This window comes from Helicoverpa armigera, chromosome 4 (genome assembly GCF_030705265.1).
Source record: "Helicoverpa armigera isolate CAAS_96S chromosome 4, ASM3070526v1, whole genome shotgun sequence".
Taxonomy (NCBI): domain Eukaryota; kingdom Metazoa; phylum Arthropoda; class Insecta; order Lepidoptera; family Noctuidae; genus Helicoverpa; species Helicoverpa armigera.
In genome coordinates, this window is record NC_087123.1 from 2,734,228 (window position 1) to 2,760,842 (window position 26,615).

The 26,615-nt window shown below is 36.5% G+C and overlaps 1 protein-coding gene across 5 annotated transcripts in view; it reads left to right on the forward strand.

The window, feature by feature from the left end:
* Nucleotides 1–26,615, forward strand: part of LOC110370503 (MAP kinase-interacting serine/threonine-protein kinase 1) — a 72,142-nt gene that overhangs the window by 6,154 nt on the left and 39,373 nt on the right. For 2 of the 5 annotated variants that reach the window (XM_021326332.3, XM_049846976.2), the window contains exon 2: nucleotides 12,385–12,495. The exons of 1 other annotated variant lie outside the window; for it this stretch is intronic. Coding sequence is in view for 3 of the 4 variants with exons in the window: in XM_049846976.2 (XP_049702933.2) it covers nucleotides 12,385–12,495 (111 nt within the window). In the remaining variant the exon portion in view is untranslated. Of the gene's footprint in view, nucleotides 1–7,756; nucleotides 7,869–12,384; nucleotides 12,496–26,615 lie in introns of those variants that run through there. 2 more of the 5 variants (XM_049846977.2, XM_049846978.2) reach the window with 2 other exon arrangements.

The window sequence follows — 26,615 nt, forward strand, 5'->3', positions numbered from 1 at the left end:
AACATCTAGATAATATCTTAGATAGTAATATAACTTGTCTATTGTAAGCAGATAATGTGGATAAAGAAAACAGAGTTATTGTTCTTGGTTAATGAATTGTAATGCATTAAAGAAAGTCAAGATATGTCCGGGTTGTTTTAATTGCAGTAAAATAAGTATCTATACATATAATGTCAACAACAATTTGAATACGACTTTTGGTGAAATATTGTAAAAATGTGAGCAAAACGAAAATCAGGAAGATGATAAGAACTGTGGAAATCAGGCCGACACGTTAAATCATTTTCTCTGAAGCTGATCTCTTTCGACGATTAACTTTTATATTGATGTCTAAAGAAACTTTTGAAATATTCCTATTAGAAAACTGAAAGTGGGTCGTCTATGTGCATAAAACTATTTTCATAAATAAGAATTTTATGCTGAGATAAAATAAAAAGTTTTCCCAGCTGCCATACATAATTTTTGCAAAATATATTTGTAGCTAACGCTCCGATGAACTGTGCTGACATTTCTAATTCCAATACTCGACTTGGCGAGGGCTCTGTGTGATTTGTTAAGTCATACTTTGTAAGTCCTTGCATAATAGTTTCGTGCAAATATCCATAGGCCTTTCAAATATTTGACGGGCCGGCCAAACGGACCTCCGACCCTAAACACACGGAAAGAAGCATCCACATCAGCGGCATTTAGGTCATCCTCCTCCAATATTTGCAACAAATCAGCTCAAGTAGAATACACAATTTCTAATTTATTTTAATAACATAGATCTGGTTCTTGGAATATCTCTCAGCTTTCTACTTACTTGCAGGGTAAGCTGAACTTTAAGTGAAACATGTTTTAATATCACTAAGTGCATATGTATGGATGTGTAGATTGTAAGTAGCTTAAGCACACGACATTATCTAAGAACAAGCTCCTTGCCTCACTTGGTTTATACAACTTTCGCAGGATGATAAGCAGCTACTGTCATCTTCGCAGATTAGCAATGAATCCGTAAATATACATATACACTCTAGTTTTCTCTACTAGGTGGCAGATTTCCAATTTCCATTCCTGAAAACAGACGATCCCAAAATATTGATGACAAAATTTTCTTAATTTGAATTGATAGCCGAGTACACAGCCAATTCGGGACGAATTTGTGCGCAAAAGCTCACATAGCAGAATTTATATAGGTAGGTATGAAGCGTAATGTAATACATATTATTACGCAAGTCATAGTTTAGTGCCCTGAGGAGGGCAGGCTGTTGCTGGCAACGCAACGCGGTCACGGCCGGTTGTCGCTCCGCTGACGTTGTCGACTTGTCGGCACTGAACGGAGCGAATAGCCATCGCGTGTATTGAACGAAAAAACAGCATGACAAACTATAAGTACGCTCTGAGGGCGTTTTAATGTCGATCAGACTTTGTTGTTTCAGGCATCCAGTGCCATCTTTTCATCTCATTTGATTGTGTCTTCGTTGACATTGTCAACAACGCTGTCTCGTTAGAATTGAATTGTCCGGGCAGACGCTGCACCTGTGAATGACGGATACGCTATGCAATTTGTTAGCGACGGTCTTCGGTCACGCTTAAGAGTTGAAGGTTCTTTCTTACCGGGTTCATCAGGTAAAGCTGTGGATAACTCAATACAGTAGTTGGTGTTGATCACGCTTTATTTTTCAGGCAAGTATCGTTCAGCAGGTTTTGGTCACGGTGTACGGTGCGTATTTCAAGTCTTTATGCCTAATCAGATAAACACGGTACCTAAGCACCAATGGAATACATCTTTGATCTGTGCTATTGATATTACAACGTAGGTTGTTCTCAACAGAAGATAAGGTCTCTTACAAATGCTATTTTAGAATATGAGCACTGAATTATTATTGTAGACGATTTAGAACGTTCAAGTGGCATTAATATCGAGAAGCCGTATGAATTGGAAAATCGCTGATCGCGTCCTAATCTAATAAGCAATTGTATTGGTGCTAATGTTATTACAAAACCTGATTTCCTATTAGTGCTTCTGGCTTCTGCTGCTTCATGTGGAATTTGATGTCTTTATTCAAGAGGAATTCTCTTATTTATGTCACAATTCCAGTCATAATTTTATACTACCAAGGTTTATCGATATATTTCGCACGTATTAAACTAATCCCGAGATCCCGGTAGTAAAAATCACGACCTCCATTGCCAAAATTTATGTGACACACGAAAACTACTTTATAATAGGCGCAAAAAAAACATTTGGCAAACGGTATTCGTTTCCTTGAAACAGAAGAGTTTAGCAGTGCGATGTCATTTCTACGAAAAAGTTCTAAGAATAAGCGGTTACTATACTACTACGAGACTAATGTATAGTAATTCCTAATTATCTACAGCTGGGAGTAATGTTCGGCGTTACATGGCACAAGACTGTTCTCTCTGTAATTTGAGTTGAAGACTAGACGGGCTACAGCAGACAAGACTGCAAATTACGATGGACAGCTATTCGAACATTCTAACTGCGATCAAAGTGTGTTACATGGCGGACAGCACTCAACCTCTAACTCTATGCTGAATAAGGATAGACTCGTTTCGATACTCGTCTTATTTACTCTGTAGATAAAACCTACATAGGGTTATCAAGGACCTAGGTACAAAATTATCTCAAGAAACGATTAATATCAATCATCGTTCCATCTTTAGCAATTGCCTTGATTTCGCTCAATTAACAATACAACAATAGGAATCGTCCTCCCTCTGAACAATCTAGATGCTATAACATTACTGGTAGGTGCAGGATTTATGAGTATCAAGTTGGTACTACCTTATCAAAGCATTCTATGAAGGAACAAAAAGGCTTTGAGAAGTGTGTAACTGTGTATGTGTCTCGGATATCGACGTAAGGGCCGGTGCAGGTTCTATGTGGAGCTAATCAAGTTGCAAGTGTACCACCCTGACGAAGAACGGTGCAGTGCCCTCCTTTCACCTTCAGCCTAGCGCCTGTTCGTCTCGGAACCCTGAACTCGTTCGACCCGCACGTCTCTGCATCCATTAAGCTACGGGACCTATTGTTTGTGGTACATTCAAAGCGATGAAGCTTGCTAGGAAGTGAGAGATTTTACAGCTTTCCACAGGTAGTCAATCATTTCGTTATGGGTTAAAATTTTCACAACATTTTGTTAAATGTTCATTTCCGTCGTCTTTTCTAATTTATTCATTTTCCAATCTGATTCATGTTTCTGAATAATTCTCATACAATTCAAAATATTATATGGCAATACAAAAGAAGGTAATGCAGAGTAATTTCACATTTCTTTCTTAAATTAAGGAATTTGAAGTTATGTGAATAACATGACTGCTTTCGTAATGTTATTGACGACCGCTTTAGCTACTACGTATGTTGTTGTTGTGCTTGCAGCTAATCTAGTAGTGTGCCTTCGCCAAAAAACTATTTGTTTTCATGTCGCATTGTTTTTGTCGAATAGAAAAATATTTAAAGTAAGGTCGCCGAATCTGCGTAGTAAATTTTTCGCCACGCCCATCGTATGATTTTTGATTGTATGAAAACAAACTTCTATTTTCGTTTAAAACGCACGCGCAGGCAGGAAGCTTAATGTAGTAATCGTTTGTTTTTACATCTAATGTGTATATTTAGCATTTATTATAAATCTTTGGACTTACAATCTGGTGCTAAAAATTAGTAAAGCTGTGGAGCCCATAGAAAATAAAGAGCCCAACATTTCAGGTAATGCGTTTTGTCCTTACATTGTAAAAGCCGTCACAAATTCCTCAGCACTAGAAGGTTCGATATAGCAACACCGTTGTTGCAATTTAGATTATTCTGTAAAATCAATATTATGACTTGCTAGTACTGACCTGCGAATAACACTAGGCGATAATAAACATTAGTGAGGCGTAATTAATGGCGATCAAACATGGATGGTAAATAGTGATGTCACGGCCGGTACGCGTCCTGATCATCAAAGGCATTATAATCAGATACGTTCTAATGAATATTTATTTATGTAGGGTTTTTGTACGTAGTTTGGAAATTTTGGGTTTTTTAGATAATTAAGTTCATGTAGAATGTTTTGTCTGCTTCTCCAGAGGTCTTTTATTGATCCTTTTTTCCGGTAAATAGCATTAAAGAGCGCAGCTGTATTTGTGTACTTTTAATTCTGATGATGACGAGATGCTGATTGTAAAAAAAAAAAATGCTGTAAAGCAGGGAAAGTCAGTCACACCTCGCGAAAATAAACTCCTACCATTCACTAGTTTGATCGATAAAGATATGAATGTTATGAATTTTGAAATGGCCGCATACTTGTTCTATGAGGTAATGTAGGCATATGTTAATAAAACAGATGAATGGATCTCTAACATAACAAAACAAAATTCCATGTTGAAAGACCATGTAAACGAACTGGTTCTGCCTACAGTGGAAAGTTTGGTTTTCATAAACTTGGTGAAATATTAAACAATACTAGAACCGAACTAAATATTCTTGATATTCGTTTACCAAGTGCGACTTGGTTTAACTTTGTAAGTGTATGCTTTCAGAATGGTCTCAGCATAACAAAGTCTGTCTACTGAACTCTCACGTTTAATTCTAATAGTCTGAAGTTACGCGTCTATTTATCAGATATATTGTTTATTACTTAACTAAGTGTTTACAGTGTTTGCCTTCGTGACCAAGTATAACTATGGCCTTTGAAACTGGGGCAGTAACCTATTCCCTTAATTTAAAATTCAAACAGTTACTGTGACATGCAAACATGGAGATTTTCTGTGCAACAAACGGTTCTCTGCTGGCATTCTGATTTAATGAAGCTGGTGTCTTTTTCTAACAACAGATTTTTTGCTTTGTTATTGTTATTTTTAGTTTAGGATTTGTTTTGCAGAGCTGGTTTTGAGAGTTTTCCTTATCAAGTTACCGGGCCATTCCATTCTGATACAGTGAATTAATTTTTGTCTATGTGACTCCTGTTTGTGTGTGTTTTTTGTTGTGTCAACTACACAAAAGGTGGTATTTAATATAATGTTGCTAATGTAAGCGTATATAAAGTTGCTAGAGTCATTTAGTTTACAGCAAGGGTTAACGTCCATATCATACCTGATATTGGTTATTTTGTAAGTCCTCGAGATTAACTTGTAGCTGTGACCTGCCCTCGGAGCATTGTGCAATTTCTGACGCAATATTGCCAACCATTTACAATATACTGATTTAAACAATTACTTTTAGTTTAAACTGGTCTGATTAAACAATATAGTTTTATTTTCTACACTCATATATGTTATCGAGTTTCATCAGGCCTTGGCCCAAATTGAAATTTCTTTCATGGATTGATATGGGCTGTGTTAAATCAAAATTACATGTATATTATTAAATTTTAATTCAGTGTTTTGATGTAGTGATTGAAACCAAGGTTTTAGTTCGTTGATGAACCAAATCTGTTCTGAAATAGGTAGTCATCATACCTACATTTGTTATCAGGGGCACATAAAGTAGAACAAGTGGATTCAGTATTTACGATCCGCATCCGAAATCGATAGTCCATTTGACATTGACCTACTCCCTCACTTAGATTTTAATATTTTTGCTTATCGGCGAATTTTTATATCGATGACAAAAGGATTTTTGACAATACAAACTGTATTTTTCGACATTGATGTTTTTTCAATTGACTCGGTCATATTAATAAATGTACCAAAGGTCCTGAAGACGTATCTGTGGGTATTCAGCTACTTTGGGTTTCTCTTGTTTGAAAAAAAACCTCTTGTTATTCAATCCTGCATAAATCTCGCCACTTGGGGCGCTTTCTAGCATCTTCGATTGTACTTATTGCAGTCGAAGTGTCATTTTCCTGTTCAAGAGTTCTTCGATCTCTGAAAATCATCATACATTTTGAATTTTATTCCGTGGGACTCATACATTTTTATTAGATCCTTCGATTCACATATTTTACGAGATGAACTCTATTGACAGTTTGACCTATCCCTTAGGGTCAATAAACCCAGGTTTACGGGCTTTTTCCTTGTGACGAGATGATGCAGCTCATAGTTCTCATACGCTGACACTATTTACATCTGTACGCGGGCAGAGTAATACGATGTAGAAGATATAGGCCTCGTCGATTCACGCATATATCCCTAATGTTATGACTAGACTGCATTTGTTGCCAAGACTTACAAAGAGCGGGAAAATGAGGTTAGGTTTTATTCAAAGAGAGACGTCTTTCAAAAAGAGAATCACCTAGCTCTAAAAGCATCACTCTCCGTGTTCGAATGTCACGACCTACTGCGGTGTACTGGTATTGTGAAGATTATCGTTGGAAGTCTGTTTTAAATCTGCCTTGATCCTTGACCCATTATGTACGTGTGACACCAGCGTCAGTGGATATTGGCATGTTTATGATTCTGCCTACAGAGTACAGACACTATAAATTCCTTGCGTTCCATTTTCAAATGTCGGCGTGTGTTACGTTTTCCGCTATGTGCTTTAATCTGAACCGCAATTGTTTTGCAACATTTATGTAGTGAGGTTTGCTGTAAATTCATGCTAATTATTTACAATGGCTCGGTTCAGGTTTTAAAGTTCAAGAGAAGAGCTGTAAAACATTCTTCATAATACTAAGAAACTGATTCAATTCAAATTAAAATCGGACTGGCTAATTTGTAAGAAACAGTTTATTTTAATTTTCCTGCTAACCGGTTTGGTTAAGGTGAACGATAAAGAAAATAATATTTACAACAAAAACAGGCCGGATATTTATCGTACCACTTTGCTTAATTTACGTAAAACGCAATAATTTCTGGATTTGCTATAAAATGGTAAGACAAACGAGTTTCCGACCAGTTTGGTGGTATAGCTATGTAACAGAAATAAAACTGAATTTATTATCGCTGGCGAATTCAAGTCACATAATTAATTCGGCGCCCGTGGTTGTATAAATGATTTCCGGCACGCCTCAGCTTTTGTGGCTCTATCATATTTGTATACGTCGATTGTTTCATATTACTATGTTTTTATTTATTCCTCAAGTACGTGTAATAAATAAACATTATTAAGTGAGAAATGTTATTGTTCGATTCCAGTAGGTAGTTTATTATTGAGTGGGTAGTGACTAATTTATTTCACGCCTTTGATAAGCGGTTCAACAGAACTATTTCGATGTAATACAACAAAAGTCTGTTATGTAACCGAGTGTCACAGAGGTGTGGGGGCAGTGTGTCGGCTCATTTATAACTAAGACACTCGTGATTCAGTCGGAGTCCGCAGTACTTGAATATGTATTATTTAAAATATTAGTCACAGAAAATCACACGATGCGGAAAACGATTTTATGAAAATTCTCTTACATTGCTTCGGTCGTTTTCGCGGAATCTGCGTAGCAACCCGAGATTTCGTAACACGAATTTAGTTAAAAAATTGACAGTTTCCGCTATGGACGACGTTACGTGCGTATTAGTTTTAGGAACCTATGTATACTTACAGTCGATAAAATCAACATGAAACGAGATTGACTAGAGTAAACAAATACATGAAAAAATCGAACACGTGGAGGTGACATTGCATATTGTTTGCGGGACGTATTCGCACATTACACTTGTTTGTTTTACAATCTGTATTTGCTATCCAAACGTTTTTTTTTTATGTAATCAAAGATTTTCAGGCGATCGCCATACATTTTTTATCGTGGACTAAAATTAAACGTTGGCAGATAAAGCCGGCCGTATCTGCAGGCGCCTTAATGCCCCACTACACTCGTCTATATGGAGATGTTCAAGGTTATATCAATATTGCAAAATGAACAGTTTAGCCGAGTCGCGAACGTTGTTCACGGAGGTTATGCGCGAAAATATCGCGCCGAACGAGTTTGGGTGGCTCGGTACCTCCAATGCGTGTAAGTACTTATCTGCTAAATCCACGTGGCTGTGTGCGTGACTCCGGATCATGCCGTAGTATGGTAGCTGTAGTTTTTTGCGTACTGTCAGCCGTTCTTGTGCGCAGTAAATAGTTTTGTTATTGTTGTAAAACTTATTCCTAAGCAAGCTCGATGCGGGGTATTTACATTCTGTTAAGTAATCTGCGAATTTTTTTTGAAGAAACTTACACTTTTGATTGCCTATTTAACAATCTCTTAAACGAAGCAAACTTTAGCTAAGTAATATCTAAAAAAATATGTGACGAGCTCCATCTAATCTAAGAAATTATTTAGGTACAAACGCAATATTCGAAGGACAACAAAATTTTTGTTATTACAGTGCAGTCAGTTTCGGCTTAAAAATAAATAAAATTATTTTTTTACGATTGAACAAGCGCTCTGCAGCCGACACTAGACGTTGCAATTTATCTATTCTATTTCGTCGTGAGGATAAAAAAAAAAAACAAATGTTCACCACGTGAAAAAGTTCACTGTTTCGTGTGATAACTTTTGGTGCCAGAAATTGATATCATTATTACACCTCACCTATTTTGATATGATTTGTTTATAAACATAAGCACTAACGCGGCATGCAAAGAGATAGCAAGTGTTGTATGTTACAATTAGTTTATAAAAAATAAAATGAGAACAAATGGGAGGGGTTGTGGGAAGAAGTGTGTTTCGATTAAAACAAAACTGATTTTCTGTGCCTAATCGGGAGCCTCATTTGCAACTGCAGGAAAACGATAAAACAAACCGCTACTAAATGAATCTTTTTGATATCATACTGAAAAAAAACTATTCTGAATTCTATAAGGACCTTAAATAGTCTAATAAAAAAAAAAATCCACGTGTTGCCACCTAATCTACCTACGTTCATTTGTTTTTGAGCAATTTGCCGCGAGAGTTCAACTGCAGTCAAGGTTGTATCAGCACCAACAATAGGCCTGACATTGGAAACAAGTGAACCCGTCGCCTCTACTCCTTCCGGAGCGTAGGTCATGTGTACGAATAACAACTACCCACTTTGTGCAACATTCTCACCTTTATATACGACATCCTACTTATGTAAAGGAGATTGTTTACAAACTGCAACTGTGGGTGTGCTTATCTAGTGGTACTTAAGAATTTGTGGAACTATTCTATGCGGTTTTAGGGTTATTGATGTCTAAATTATGATTGTGGGCGCTTGTGTCCTAGGAGCTCCTGATCATAATTTACTATGCAAAGATTAGGGACAACCTTCAGAGATTATTCAAAGATGAGTTGCTGCCCTGAGAGATACATTCCACTCTGTTTTTTCTTATTGCCGGACCTAAACTTAGTAGGTAGGTAAGAATTTCAGCTGAGGTTCACGTAATGCGTACTGCAAAAGTAAAAACTTATAAAAAGCTTTTCAGAAATCAAATCAAAATCACGTTTGGCCTCTAACCTTTGGGACATCATGAGACAGATACGATGTTTAGGTACTTTATAAATGCCAAATAAACACGAAAACACGTGGTGAAATATCAATGACTTAACACTGGTAAGAGTTGCATCATTTTGTGACAAAATGCCACTTTGCCAGCTCATAACTACTGGCTACTTGCATACAGTAAAGATCTATGCACACTGAGATAGTAGTCTTAATTCTTTTGGCGGACAAGACGCTTCCATAAAATGCCTGCAGTTGTTACTTCAATGTGAAGCAAGTCTTACGCTTTCGTTAAAACTATCTTATATGACTAACACAATTTATGATAACAGCTGAATATATACGTAAGTATACATAGCTGTTTTATTCAACATCCCGATCTACTTGGAAGCCATACTATTTACTTTGAAAACGTGGTCGAAAATAAATTTGGTCTTATTTTTGGAATCATTTTCCATGCAAATCTGGGTGGGAGTAGAGTAGAAACGAATTGTTTTGATACAAGTAGATGTATAGAATAATAGTTTTATGTATGTGGATCGTCTGCCTTTGAATCTACCTCTAGTATTGCTGTAACTACATGTACGAGCGGGCATGAATATCCAGCTGTTCACATATTTGATTAAGTAAGCCGTAGTGGTCATCATCAGATAAGATAAAGTAAGATTGCAATGGCGTTGATTGTTGAGGGTTGGATACACTAACGACAACATAAATATCGCCGTTGTGGAGAACATTTTAGGACCGAACTAGTAGGACTCTAAACGATCGAACCTATCTTCTTCTGGTCTGGAGTATAGTACTTTTGTATAAGTGGATTTCCCCAAGAGTAAAATGTTCCCTGACCTATCTTTAATCAATTCTGAATTCTGAGTATCCAGTGTTACGGAATCACCAAAGCATTGCTCCTTTCACATGGGCCCTCATGCATAGTAATGAAGTACATCCACGCTCTAAGACCCTTCCAGAATAAATGACGTGGTTCTTGTTCTACGTTCCTTGAATTTTATAACTCAGTGTGGTGTAAATTGAACTTTGTCGGTTGCCAAAAATGCTTTTACTTGGTGTTTTGTCCATTTCAAAGATGGTTTATAATGGATTGAAATCTGATAGAATTTCTTGGAAATTGTAGTACTGACTGGTACAATGGTAATTTTACAGTATTCATCGTAAAATTGGAGAAATAGATTGTACGTCATTGTTAAACATATATTAAACAGTATTACTACTAATATAAAAAAGTTCGTATAATGTTTTTTGAATGTTTTGTTTGCTTGTGAAGCGGTGTTATTGACAGTGGCTCATGTTTACAGAGTTATCATTGAATAGGGAAATTATTCGATTAAACAAAGTGAAACTTAAATCTGATCAACTGTGACTTGATCTAACCGCCACTATCTGTCACACTCAATTATCCCCTGAATAGCTTAGAGTCTTAGACCACAATCACTTGGAACTTGGAGCTCTCGACCGTATCTAATCATAATCTCTAAAACGGGTTTCCTTAAACAACTCGCTTTCCGACCGGTTTTAGGATTTACAATAAGAGCAGTATAAATAAAACATGGTATTGCTGTGGTAATGAACACGCTGCCATGGAGGCAGGATGTCTCATCTCGAGGTGCATCTTTATGTTGATACACGGAAATATGTCATTACAGATATTACTGCCTTATGCTAATTGACCCTTAAATATTATTCGACGCGACGCTCGTATATTGAATGATTCGTAAGAATTACTTTCTTGTAGACAGTTTAACGCGGAAGATAGTTCCACAAGGACACTTCTTTACTTCCTTGCATAAAAACATTTATGTAAGAAATGTAGGAATTCCGTGAACACTCAATAATTTCGTATTCATTAATTTATCTGTTATCTGTATCGATGGGACTTGTAAAATTCGTGCTATTTACAACAATGAATCTTTTGATGGCGATATAATTCAAGTTTTGAGTTCGCCGAGTGGGAGGCCGACTTGATCATGGCCAACCACCTTACACTTGTGCCCACTTGTTTATGTTGGCGTACCCTAGTTTTGTATAATATAACTCTTCTGACTGATTGACGCTAATTTACAAAACCTAATTTATGGACTAGATACGCTAAAAGCTGTTCCAAATGCAAATCCAGCAAATCGAATACAAATTGCAAGTAATTCAAGACTGATACTCAATGCTTATTCTATTACCTACCAGATGCGGTGGCGGGACCTGAAACAGATTGTTCGCATTTTTGACACAGTAAACAGATTGTCGACCTAGTTTCCAGCATTGTTTAGCGCACCGGCGGCGTACGCGGCGCCTAGCCAAATCTATTTTAATTTTTATCTACGTGGTCGTTCGCGCGCAGTCTGCTTCTTCTCTGCTTTTTCGCAATGTTTACAGTTTTGCCACGCGCTTTTCACCGTGCGTGAATTCACAAATGATTATAAGATTAAAATAAAATAGCACAATCTGTTTTGTTCAATTGTAGCAATTCATTTTATATTCACGCGTTTTGCGCATCCGCATTGACGCAGCGGCCATTTCCTACGATAAAGCAGCAGTATTCCACTCGTGATATCTGTTTAAACTATCGTTATTATAACGTTTCCTATAGTGATCTGAGATAGCACGTGGTTTTCGCTGGCAATTGGTTTGTCTGAGTAATTTCAAGTCGAGAATGCGAAACACGGAAGCCTGTATGTTAAATGGGACTATGTAGGCAGACTTTATAATCGGGAAATGTGTGCAATTTGAACGATAACTGTGTTATATTAAAATTTGTGATAGTTTTGGTGGTTTCCGTTGTCTGGAAGATTGCCCAATTCATTTTAAATTTGCGTCAACTCCATTTGCGTTGGTGAACGTCCCGGTGGTTCACCAAAATAAAATGTGACAATGATGAAACTGCTCTGTTAAATACTAATTGAAGTAATTTTTTTTAGAACATGGTGTGCCAGATATCCTTAATTAGAGTATCTTTCCACCTACCATTTTTAAGACCATTATTTGACGGCCACGACTGTCATTAATCAAACCAGTTTTTTTATTGCATATTACATAGTTATCAAAACCAATGTTCATATATATTTACAGGTACCCAAATCTGCCCTAATTGCTGCGATTTCTTCATTGAAAATCTACATCCAACCATAATAGTCAGCCATATCGGAACTGTACATTTCCTACCTTCTACAAGATTTCCAGGTACGTAATGTATCTCCAACTGACTAGTGTTTAAATTATGAAACTGTTTAATTAGTTTCTGAGAAGTAGTCAGCGAAAAGTGTTTGTTTAATTTATTTTTAGACAATTATAACTACACTTACGTTCAATTTTACACATACTTAAACGACATGAACATCCTTTCCAAAGTACAGTTGAGAAACCTGAGTCTTTAAATGGCAACCGCGCTAAACATAGGATATTGCGTAAATATTCAGTTTGGTTCTTAGTTTATGTCTACAAAAATACATTTTACACCTCTCCCGGTCACAAAAGTGCGTTGAAATTAGGTGGCCGTGTCTCCTGCAAAGGTATAGGATGCCAAAGTTTTCATAGATCGCGCTATTTCCGTGCAAACACAAAACCGCTGACGCACACTGTCGGTCAAAGCTCCGGCCTGACGCTCGCCTGTCAAGTATCTATTAGGACTTATTCCTGGACTTCATCCACTATTACCACCGTATTTTATGCCTCACTTTGAAGGTGAAAGAACTTGACTTTGCTAGATGACGGCATTGCAGATAATGGAAAACAGGAATATAAATTGTTTCTAAGATGTATTGTTCATGGTTTTTTTCCTTGTCTTGCTTATTTTCAGTCAGAAGGTGTACCTAGGCTTTGTTTTTATCGACGATTTAATTTGCTTATACCTATTGTGTAGGATCTATGATTAAGGACAGTCATCAGTCATTGCTTGAGTGAATGCTTGCTTGTAAACGGTTCGCTTGGCCTTTTCACTATGCACCCCAAACATTCCATAACGTTGTATGTACTAGTATGTATTTAGTTGCAATTACAGCGATGCTACCAGTGCAACTGAGGATGCTATAAAAACTCGGTCAAAAGGCGGGTCGAGGTATTCCTCATAAATATGCAAGGTGCCATAGAAAGAAGTAGTCCTCGTGAGCAAGATAGTGAAATGTTTAACGCGCTCATTAGGCTAGAACGATAATTATATACTGCACATATTTGCATCAGTAATAGATTTATGCTACATATGTGTTATTACTTTTACTTTTCAATCAATGAAACGGGGACGTCGCGCGTTGTGAACTGATTAAGGTAATTTTGTATGAAATTACAAAGCCGACCAGGACAGGTGTGTCCCCCGGTCGCCCTTTGTCTGAGCTCCAAGCCGTAACGGAAGGCGTGACCCACTGGCTGTTTGGAATTGCACGCACAACCGATGATTGTGCCTTGTTACTAGGCAGTTGCTACTTTCCCTTTGTGCGAACATGTTTTTTAAAAACACTCATCCATAGCTACGACAGCTATAGCTCTTTCAGTTGGCGCACTTCCGTTAGTGTCTTGTGCAACAATGTTAAGCGCCGTTTACATCCACTTGCACATAATGAAGCCGTTATCTGTAGCCTCGAGGTATTTTAAAATTGTCTTGCAAGTCGGACCGGTAACGTCCGTAGAAAGGTCGGCTATAAATTAATGCGGAAAAATGATTCGGAATTATGCCTTTGTTAGGCGTTTGTTTAGATATGAATCGATGAACAACAAATTCAAAATAATAGAAGATTGGAATTTCGTGAGATAACTCTTAGTTGATTAATAGACGTAAAATCGTGTCAGCTGAAATTATAGTTCCTATCAAAAGCGACACAAATATTTTTAGTACGCATAAAATCCAGGTGGGCACACCTTCAGCCACAATGGTTGTAAGACTAGTGGCGACGTCTAGGCCAAGACACACCTAAAATATTTGCACTAACTCACTAAGTAAATTATACTTGCCTTGTTTGTACATAGTATCACGATCACTAGAAGTCATTTCGCGTTCAGATGAACGTGAATGCGAAGCAAGATCATTCCACAGAGCTTTACTGCATAGACATGCCTTACTTCATTCTAAGCTCCGTAAGTGGAAGCTAAGTATATGCTATTACGCTATGCAGTTGACCACTGTGGTGAAAGGATGCATGCTTCGACGAGATCTTACTCAGAAATAATTACGAAATTTACAAACGATTCATTAATATTCATAGGCAATTTATGCGTGACCATACGTTTTAATAATCATAATCAACGGAAGTGCCTCCTTTGGCATATCATCTATCTCATTGTCTTCCTTCACACCGGTTATTACGCAATTTTCAGGATGCGAGTTACGTCATTTTTCCAATTTGTTTGTATTGAAACCGGTCACGTCTGGTAATTGATAGTTTCGCGATTAAATGTTCACTCGCCCAAGGTTAAGCAGGCTATGGAAATAAAGTAATGGCGCTGGCTACAACTATGTAAGTCTGCGGAACAAATTATAGGCGTGATCCATTTGCAACCGAACCGGCCACCGGTAGCACAGGTCGGACCGGCCAGGAAGACGGAGATTGTAGTTAGATAACTAAGTTATAGCCAATCAGCCAACGTTGGCATTAACGTTATCTACTCTCCCGCTGTTTAAATGTACAGGAATACAAGGGACTTGATAACAGCTCACGTAAGCGGCTCATGCAAATTGCATGTTAAATAAATTGGATAATAAATGGCTGTAAAAGTGAAAAGCAATTTATTGAAATACCAGGTGATCCGTTACTTGGAAACGGTTACCAGAATTGATAACGTACAGAAGTTAAGATGTAGGATGAATACACGGCAGCGGCAAATGAACCCTCTGGCTCGGTTCCAACTCAACTGTGCTGTTTAGCACAACTGTGGTATCTTCTACTAATTACTGCTCACTTAAATGGTTTCACTTCCTCCAAGTAGGTGATGCCGCTTGCTTCGCTTGTATAATCGCGACAGACGTAACAATGGCAACAACATTTGTGACTAATCCATTTACATTATGTATAGTCACGAAAGTCGTGTCAAATTGTTACCAATTATGTACATATCTGAATGATATATTAACGTGGACAGTCATTGTAGGTAACATTGTAAGTTTTATTAATACCTTGATGTAAATGAGTTAAGACAATAGATTTACTTGATGTGTCGCTTATCATAGTTGACGTGTGTGGTTTTGAATTTGCTTCGTATAAAATATCTATGTCTAATAATGATACGAACGGTAGACGTGTACCAACAATAACCACGTCAGCGACGGTCACGCACGATTGAGCATTTTCGATGGCATTTGAACCAAACAAAGGGTTGCTAATTGTGACTCAGTTAACTTTTTGACAAGGGTGTGTGTCTATTCAGCATACAGCTGTGGGTTCCAATTGTTGAATCACAGTTTAATTAATGAAGTTATTTATGTACATACATAATGTGTTGTATTCATACAATTTCCTCATTAATTCGTATTAATGTATGTATCGTTTGCGCATTCCACGTTTACGATTTACTTGCTTTTCCAACGATTTCATCATGGCAAGTTGATTCAACTGTTGATAGTTCCAGAATTTTCCTTAATAATGTTTTTCATTTACTAAGTATTTCAAGATAATTCCTCCATCAATATGTCAAATTAATTTAGTTTATGGACAGTACTCCGAAACCAGTAGACTCATTGTCTCCTTAATATTTTTAATTTATCACTAGTCAAACATAGACGAAACACCTATCGTATGTTTCTAGAAAGATAATACTAATTAAGGTTAAACTAGCGAAAACAATGTCGCATCATTCAAGATAATGTAGCTAAAGACATCTTACGTTTTCAGTATTATGTACTGAGACGTCAAAACAAACGCTGTTTTTTTTTAATTTTGGATGTACATAGTTGTAGCATGCAGTTAAAGCTGTGTTTACACTGACTGTTTCAAAGAATTAATTAAGTAAAATCGTTGTATGTAGAATGTTCTGGACAAACAGCTGCCTTGAACATATGAACGCGCGGTTTCGGGACTCTCATGCCAATCTGAGCCTTGTGTGGCCTACGCCTGTCTAAAGTCGTCAACCTATCGTACTGTTGTATGGTCGACCTACGCATCTTTTTCCGTTCAATGGTCGCCACACAGTCTGGTCTTAGTTCCACTTGAATCGCCTTTCCTTTCATCATTTGCGTAAAGTATCATCCGATCTTCATCGTTTTGGCATTTGTTAATTTTTAATTATATTATTGTCTAAGTGCAGTGAGTACATTTCTAGCTGGTTCTTCAGTTACAAAGTAAATTGTATTTACGTATTTGTAAGTACCTAGTTTGAATATATTGTAGTTGTAAATAGGTGAAATAAATGCTACAAAGTATTCTCTAAGTACATTTTATTTTTAGTTAAAGGAGGGTGTGATATGATGACGACATAAGCCACGCAATTACTAATAGACGTGTTCATCGTCAGGTCAGGCCTAGTTTAAATGTTGCGTCATTTAGGTCTTTGCATCATTTGGAGATCATCCAGGCTTTCGGAGAACCTGACAAGGTTCTTCTCACGTTATCTCGAATTCGCAAATGTAATACATCATCTGTCTTCCGAAACTACTTTAGAGATGAGGAAAAGTTGGCCCTGGTTGTGCGTCAGAGAATTACCTAAAACTATTTTTTACTATTTCTCGAATATACATTTTTATATATTTAGGTAATTTTTTGCGTAATTTAGGTAAATTCGATATCCTAGTCTTCTATTCGCCGCCCGTCGGAAATGTAGCTTTGCCTTAACATGGACTAACAAATAAATATTGGTTTCCCGCAATTTTATACGATTTTATGCGGTCTCGCATGTTTTTAACGTTTTCGCGAGTTCAAAACACTTTGCATATAAATCAATAAAAGTGCCCGGATGACGATAAAACTGAGAGGTGTAGGAGAAAAAAACTGATATTGGCTGGCCATGTGGTGAGATGCGATCCGTGGACCGTGATCTATGTTGCCATGTGTCAGCTGTTTCTTCAACCAAAATAACCAACTGCGCAGCGGATGGATTCGAAACGCGCATTCTAAATTTAATTCTAAAGCCGGCTACACAACTAATATACTCGTACTTTGTTACACTACTCACTATAATGTGTTTCGTATGTAAATGACATGGGTGACATCTTCTAAGATGGTGCCAAATTGTAATGACTAATATTATAAGTAATCGTACCTACTTCCTCTTCAGAGATATATGTAGAGGTACCTATAGAAATGTTATCGTAGGTAGCTATACATTAAATCAGTGATCAATAACACTTCATCTTAGAGATAAAACCTAGTACTAATAAGTTTATGTACTTGTCGTTAGTGTACAGTTATCTTTATGTGCAAGTGCACAATATTATCTAAGTTCGATGTCGAGTACAAATGAGTTTAACTTCGTATTATTATTGAACAACTAAGCTTACTTCTGATTGATCATTGCGTTATATTAATTAGAGGGCATGGCGTGATTGTAAACCGGTATAAGTAATTCAGTTTAGTTGATTTAAATAGTAACGCAAAAAATAAGCAGCGAGTTGTCGCAAATTTTAATAGGACCGCTTCAAATATTTATTGAATTAATATTTGTTCAAATGTGTGTCCGTTTAAATGTAGTGCATAAGTAACGCTTTTGGGCCATTGATCAAATATTTACATATTGCATTGGGGGTGTGGTGACAACGTCACAACGAGCGTCAACTCATTAGTGGAACAAGCTTAATTATAGATTTATTGCTTCTTAATGTAATGTATTTTATGTAAATAAACTAGAATTAATTAAGAACCGCAAAACAATATGTAAATAGCGTTGAATACGTTTGTATTGTAATGTGAAACATTTATTTTTTCCTCCGAGCGGTACTGCGCAGTAGACGGTCATAGTTGATTAGGTATGTTAATTAATGACTTAGTGATAAATAATACACGTAGCTTAGACGGATTTATTGACTCTTTATCGAAAATTAATAACAATATCATTTTTAAGTTTAGCTACCTATTTATATTGTTAATCCAATGATTAGGCCGCGTGCTTAGAAAATTATACCTACGAATTTTGTAGGTATTCAATATGAATTATGTAATGGAAAAATATTCCGTCTGTTTCGATTACTAATCAATAAACTTTTTTTTTACACATGTCGCATTTTTTTATCTTAACCTATTGTGCCTACTTAATCTAACTTTGAAGTGGTCCTACCGTTTCTTTACAAATTAGCCTGCCATCATCTTGCCACCTTCTGTGACGTCACATGAACGAGTTATGTGAACTTCTCGTCCGCGAGAGTTTTTATATTTTTTTTAAATATCAGTTTGAGTATATCGCCAGGGGAATCTAAAGGAATACATTCAGAATAACATTTTATTTTTAATTATTTTTTATTGGAACGGTGGGATAAAATTAAAGAAAGAACTAAAATTTACTTTGATACAAAATTAAAATTTTCTTCTTGCCTTATTGGCTTGTTCGGAACAATTAAGTAAAAATTAAGAGAAATAAAAGGAACTTAATACAAGAACTAAATCGATACACCTATTTGATATAACATAAGATAATTGAGTAATAAAATTAAAGCCATTGGAATGAAAACAGCTTGTTAAGTAATTGTCTTTTGGTCATTATGGGTTTCCCATACTTACTGAAATAATGAATACGTACATCAATATATGTATTGGCCACTGCCTTAATTAAATGTACCAAATGGTTCTCCGTAGCTGATTGGTCAAATTGATGAATAGCAATGCTACTGAAAATATTACTGCCCACAAAAGCACGCAGAATCTTATTTATCAACCGAGTCTTAGCCAATGAAGTCTTGCTTCTGAATTCGTGTGGGTCAACAATTTGCGCAATTTCAAATTCTGCTACTCTGCAAATCTGAACAACATCCTTTGAAGGGTAAACTGGACATTCGTCATTGAAAGTGACACACTCAAATGTGTGTTCTATTCCAGGTTTTGGTAAGGATAACGCATTGTTGCATTCACCGCATTTGAGAATTCTTCCAAGTGCTCGTACTACGTATCCAGTAATGTAATATGTAGTGTTCTGCTTACCAAATTCAGTCAATTGAGGCAAGGTACTGCAAAACTTATCAAGATCACCGGTATTTGATTCTCCACAGTCTGCTTCATGAGAAAGTGATGCTCGGGTTGTGGTAGAATTTATTACTTGTACGGCAGAAGAGCAATCCAGTATTGAAATATGTTCCAATTGAACAAAACTTCCATCCTTGCCAGTTTTGATTTCCACATGCCTTAACATTTTCTTGTAAGACAACACAAATTGTCTGGATGTAGGGTCATCGTTGCAACCACTATGAGCCCTTATATTACAAAAGAACAATTCTGGGTGATTTAAACCAAATCGGTTCATTGACAGAAACTTAATTCTTTCCTCTTCTATCATCGTCTGAAACAGTACTTTCGTGCTTTTAATACACATTAACAAGCCAGCAAGTCCTGCTTTTCTTGGATTTTTAAACAGTAGGCCTTCCTGTGGATCTCTTAATTTAGTGATGTAAACTTCTGCTTTTTCAAGAAAATCCATTACTTTAGTCTTGTTGTCTAAGTTAAGAGGCTGCTTAAATCCGAATTCCTTTAAGTTTCTTGAGGTGAGTATGTCAAATAGATTATTAAATGTGCGCACAAATTCTACTGCAGCTGGCGGTTCTTTAAAATCTTGACTTTTTCCAAGCCTTTTACCAAGAATGGTGGCCATATTCTTTTGATTATTTAAAAGTTCAAAATGAGCCCATGAAACATTTTTACCGTTACCATCTACAATATTTCCATAAGATTGAAGACACATCGTCACTAACTTCATTATGTGACAGGGATTTAGAAACACCGCTATTGGTTGTTTTGTAATAGGATGTTCAAATGTTGTGTTCATCTGTTCATTAGGTTCTAACTTACAACCTAATATTTTAGCCATTGCTACATTGGGAATATATCCGTCACAGGAAAGGCCACATACGGTTATATTTGATTCGTGAAGATTCTTCAAGCATTGCACCACTAGGTTTGCTTTTTGTTCACTGGTTGTTCTTTCCACCAAAAAGTATCCAACAGGCACCTGTTATAGAAAATAAAAAATAATGTAAGTATCATTAAACGGAATATTTTATAACACATGTATGATTTAACACAACGAAACTTACCGTCCAGTTCGCATTTATTCCAGTAACTAAAAACACCAGTGCCTCTCTAGCTTCTGGTGCTTCATCAGTATCCAAATGAGCACCAAATTCCTCCCACCCATAAGTATTTTCTCCGTCATATTCAACCCTTTTCTGAATTCCCATTTCACCAATCATAAGACAGCAGTATAAAGGATTTTTCGAATTATCCGCTCTCATTTTTAAAGCTTCTAAAGATTCGCTGTTAAATCCAGGTTTGCCATTCACAGAAATGTACCACTTTTCAACAGTGTGAGGGTGAGGTAAACTCAAATTAAAAACTTCTCGCAAATAGTTATATCCTTTGTTTGAATAAAAGTGCAACGTTAGTGCAAACTTACGAAATTCCGGTGAATAATCTGCTGTACCTTCTAGGTCTGCGTTCCTCATCTTTCTGGAGTAAAGCTCACTGATTGTGACATTAATATTACTCAGCAAATTCGCTTGTTCATCTATTATAAAAGATTTCTTTGTTAAGCACTTCAATAAAGATGCTAGAGAGAATATTTTGTTCTGTTTATTTCCTTGTTGAGTGAGATTCATTGTGTGCATTAATTTTCTTTTCTTAGGTGAGAATAAGGATGGATGCCTATTGGATGTCGATAGTATGACCTGTAGCACAGAGTATCAAATAAGTAATTTTCATAACATTAACTTGAAAAACTTTTTAAATTATTTGTAGTTAAAGTAGTACCTTCTTATATTTTCTTTTTCGTGTATTACGTAAAGTCGGTCTGTTCGACGTATTTTGGCCAATACTCTGCTAAAACAAAAAAATAAACATATTATTAATTCTTAACATATAGCTCACGTTACTTGGGGATAGTCAAGGCGACTTGAATATTATTTTCAATATTAACCCTTAACGTTAATTTTGAACAATATCGTTAAATCGTTATATTGCACAATGTGTGAAATCAATAAGTTCACTAACCTCAGAATTAGTTAAAGTCTTCAGTACATCTATCGTAGGTATTGCAGTTCTAGCTAGTCGTCGAAATTTTTTGGTTTCTGTAAAGCTATCTTCTTTGAAATGGATGGAGCAAATTCTACTGTATTGATTTGGGAACCAATTTTTTTGTCCCGTCGCATCAATCCAAATTTCTTTATATTTGGGATCACGCGGAAATCTGTAATAAAGAAAAATGATTAAACAAAACAAAAAAGCCGGCCAAGTGCGAGTCGGAATCGCGCACGGAGGGTTTCGTACCATTATTTATAAAATGAGCAAAAAAATCACGTTTGTTGTATGGGAGCCCCCCAAAATATTTATTCTATTCTAGTTTTCAGTATTAGTTGGTATAGCGGCAACAGAAATACATCATCTGTGAAAATTTCAACTCTCTAACTATCACGGTTCATGAGATACAGCCTGGTGACAGACGGACGGACGAACGGACAGAGGAGTGAAAACAATAGGGTCCGTTTTATCCTTTGGGTACGGAACCCTAAAAAGAATACGCTTGCATTGTTAAAAGAGATTTCTTTAGAAATAAGCATTACCTTTGTAAATTCTTTCTTTCCTGTCATCTTTCTTTATCATGTGTGTGTACAAAAATTTGTAAATAAATAAATAAATAAATTATTATTTAGAACTTTACAGTACAAGTTGTACTATACCACCCTATTTGCTTGGACAGAAATTAAGATTACCGACCTCACGAGTGCTGAGTGACAAGTGAGAGTATTAACCGTTTAATTGCGTGTTTCAGATAAACTGTTCTATACTTACACCTTTTTGCCAAAAACAACAAAGTCTTTGAATTAAACGGTTATAGTTATCGGCACGGATATTGAGCTCTCGGTGGAAGAGTGGGGATCGCTTTGCGCACTGTACACATAAGGCAATAAACCAATAAATCGCTTCTGGGCAAGGTCAGGGCTCAATATCCGTACCGATAACTATACCTACCTATAGATTCAAATTCTTTAGTGACACTCCCATGGTCCTCTCCGAGCGTGAGCATTACGTAGGTAAGTACATACTAGGTACGGTATCGGAACTTAACATTGTTTAAAAAGTTGGAGGTATCTAGAGAATGATGTTTCGCACGCGCGCACGTTGACGCATTTCAAAAGACTGAACTTAATATCCTTGAACTTGATACCCCGTCCCGCGCATACGTGTGTCACCCCCCCCTCCTTGCTACCTGCAGACCATGGGAGTTTTTGCCAAACTAGTTTCACTATATAACCCGGTTGATTAAAGAAAGGAATATTATTAGCATGTGCTCTCGCTCGCACATTAGTCCCGTAAATAGAGTGCGAGCGAGAGAACATGATGCTAATATTCCTTTCTTGAACGAACTAGGTTATAAAACTACAATGAAGGTGTAATATTAAAATATATGTTATATAAAACTCCCTATTTAATTACAAAATGACTTACGCATGAAATGATACGTTTCCGTTGTCTCTTCCTACTTTTCTTGAGTAATTCTTGCAGCTTAATATGGCACAGTTTGGCATCCTTCAATTTGTGACTTGACGTCTGACGTCAACAACGTTTGAACGCTTACTGAATGAGATAGCGCGAAAGTATGCTATTTTTACTCACTTCAACATGCGGATAAACTTCAGAACTTCATTCCCTTACCGATCACTTGCGTAGTTAATATAGGTAATCTGTGGGACTGGGACCGCTAATGTCAATGTGGCGTTAGGTTGACTTTTTTCTGTTTACATTTTATCCTGTGTTTATTTATGAAAAGGAACGAATTACTATACTTAATAGGCTTTCTAATAATAAAAAAACAGACAGTTAGAATGAATGCAACCATTATGTATTTAACTATTTTGCCATGCCAAAGTACAATAACATGTTAAAATAAAATGTTTATATTCCAAATCCAGAACTAGTTTTTTTCAAAACTGGATTATAACTCGCGGACCGATATTTTCTCACGATATTGAAATCGTTGCATGTTTTAGTTTTATTTATTTCGCTACGCTATTCCACCTGCATCATTTCTTCCACGAGATAAACTTAGATTATTAATATATATTTATTTCACAAAACATATTATGTGTATTTTCAATCTATAAATAGGTACTAGAAATTCATACTAGAAATAAAAACTTCAAGATCGTTATTGATAAGTGTCGCTCACATACACGCATGCCCAACGCGATAAGTGTTAGCAAATCCTCCCAGCTTGGGGAAGACTTTCGTCCAGCAGTTTATCTACATGAGAGAAAATTATAGCGAAGAAAAAAATACTGTTTCTAAACAGATTAAATTGCCTTTATGAGCAGTCATTCACATGTATGCAGTAAATTACAGATGATCTATCTATGTGTAAGTAGTACACCGGATCTTCTGTTTACATTTATTTATATCAGTGTAGCTTTTAAAAAGCTCGTAGATCACCAGGCCGGAAGATCTTTCTCCGTCATTCATTAGCTGGATGAATTACAAAACACTGCTGTTCTTAATTGATTTCATATTTTTAAACGTGTTTACGGACAAAATTGTTATTGGTAATACAGAAATCTTCACATTTCTTTTGAGACGGAAACATTTAGCACTCAATATTTATCCAAGAATATTGCTGTGGCCTCATTTAATTCGCGCATTATGCATAAACTGTGATATCTATGAGGTAGATTGGTGAAGAAATTGTAAGTAGGTATGCGTCTACACATTTTTTTTATCGGAACGATTTCAAGGGTAAACTGCTCATGAAAACTTTTTACTTTTAAACAATAGACAGTCACGAAAACAAAAGAATAGAGTGCACTATTTTTAGCAATTACTAGATCGCTTCACTCAACGGCCGTTACCCCAATGTCAGTAAATTCCTGAGTCACCAATGTCAGTCATGATGACGCATCACTTTACCCTCATCTAATCTTCTGTTAACATTATAATCATTGGATATTTCGGGATACTCGGTCACTTCGATTGAGATTCTCAGTATGAACCACGCGGTTTTTGATTACACACGTTGGACTAGACTAGACACATTGCGTCAGTTATTCCAGGCAGCTTTCTTGTGAGAATGACCTGGCGAAAGGTGCTGGCATCCAGCCAGCGTTCGCCGCTTAGATGTCATACGGAATCTATGTATTGCCGAGTATTCTCCTGTCTCCAATTGCAACTGTGTAATGTTTACATAACTACCCACTCATTACTACCTGCCCTTTTGCTGAACTTTGTGTCCAACGAACTAAAAGGATGCAGTGTGTTGTTCATTAAACTGTAATGGTTTCCGTAAACTCTAGTATAGTACGTTGGTCTAAATCTGAAAGCAAACAAAACATTATCATCTTCCCACTCGGATCGTAAAAGTTGATTGAGGGAAAGTATTATTTTCTCAATTCACTATCGTTGAAGACGGCACGTTGTTTAGGTTTACCCACCCTATTAATACGTACTGTCTGATTTCAGTAGGCAATGGCACGGTTCCAACGCTGGGATTGTAAATGAGTTTTTTTCTATTTGTCCATTCTATGTATGTGGTCAAGAGCTCGAGGTCTGACTGCACATTCACACTCGGTCGCTGCCACTACATCAGATCAAAGAGGCAACTAAAAATATTGTTTGCCAATCATAAATCAAGACAAATGGTTTCTGTCAGAATAAAATCCTCGTTTCAGTCACTCACATGCATTTGTTTATTGTTCTGCTTCAGCAATAACTGAAATATTCACTCGTCCTTGTATTATTTACTGAAATTACTATTCACAGAATTTTGGAGGTATTGATTTAAAACTTCATGCTTTTGCAAATTTTAATGTCAACTTTTATGGCGATGTTTTGTTAACATAATTACGAGCCATTAATGTTTTCGTAGAATATGACATCGTGTATATAGGGAGCCGTAACGTAGCTTGTGATTTTCAGAAAAAATAAATTGATTCAGATTGCTTAGAAAACCACGTAGGTCTGTACTTAATTATAAACATAGGTACTGCACTCATTAATACATTTTCTCCATTAAGGATAATAAATAATACGCTTCGCATCTGTTATGCATTTTTTATTTATGTACCTACTGTTCAGTCCATCGTTCGCGACGATGACGTCAAGGCAATCACTTGTCACATTTGGTGTTAAACTTGACAAAATGTTTGGCACTGTAAATGAAAGCGTGTTGAACAACATAAAACAATTATACCCCAACATTTCTCCGAATGGTAATTACTTCACAAGCGAGGAAATTCACCGCTCTTACGCCATCTTTTTACCGGCCACGTGGCTGAAAGCGGTTGTAACGCATTACCGGACTCTTGAAGTTTGTTAACCATTGGAACGGAAATAGCGTGGAAATATATTCATAGAGGTGAAAAGCGAAATGCTGTCTTCTTTCTAGAAACTTCGACGGAATTATTTAAAGAAACCACGTGGCGGTATCATGAATATTCAAATGCTCTGAACATTTTGTCTTTTCGCATCTTTTGCGATTGCTTCCTGGTAAATATTTGGCTCATCTGTGACGTCTTTCTGTCTCAGCAGGAGCTGTGTGTTGACGATATTTAATAGGCTTATTATAAATAGTCCAATCGAATAGTTCTTCGAGTAAAATATATCTGGTTTTAATTGTAACGTGTTTACAAAATCTGTGCTGCTAAATCTGGGAGTATGTATAATTATTTGAAGTGTTAATGAAAGTCTACGCCTGTATACTGGACTTTGTATCTCCTACATTCATAAGGAAGTCTACCAAATGCATCCTGTAATAGTAATATAATCTTCTTGCACTATGTGGACACAGTCAACTGTCCGTGTCGGTTCTCCATCAAGTTTAACCTTGAAATGTCGATCAATGACGTTGCAAATCGGAATATTTCACTGGGTGACATGGTTTTTTGTTTGTGTCACGGCACCAGTACGACTCGTGAGTCACTTTTGAAAAACCTCTTTTTACCAGAATGCATTCTAAAGAAAAACGTCTGACAATCATGTGAGCAAAATAATTTTCATCTTGGAATGCGTTCAAAAGGTTGACTAGTAGTTTTCTTGTAACAGATTCGGGGTATCTTCAACTGTGAGTAATCGGTATTGTATTACGGTTTCACGAAAAATAAAGTGCTGAGCAATAATCCCATAGTCATGGGTACAAAAGAATCAAACAAGTATTAATTTATTTCCAACACGTGCTCGATGAGATCATAAATTGTTAAGTTT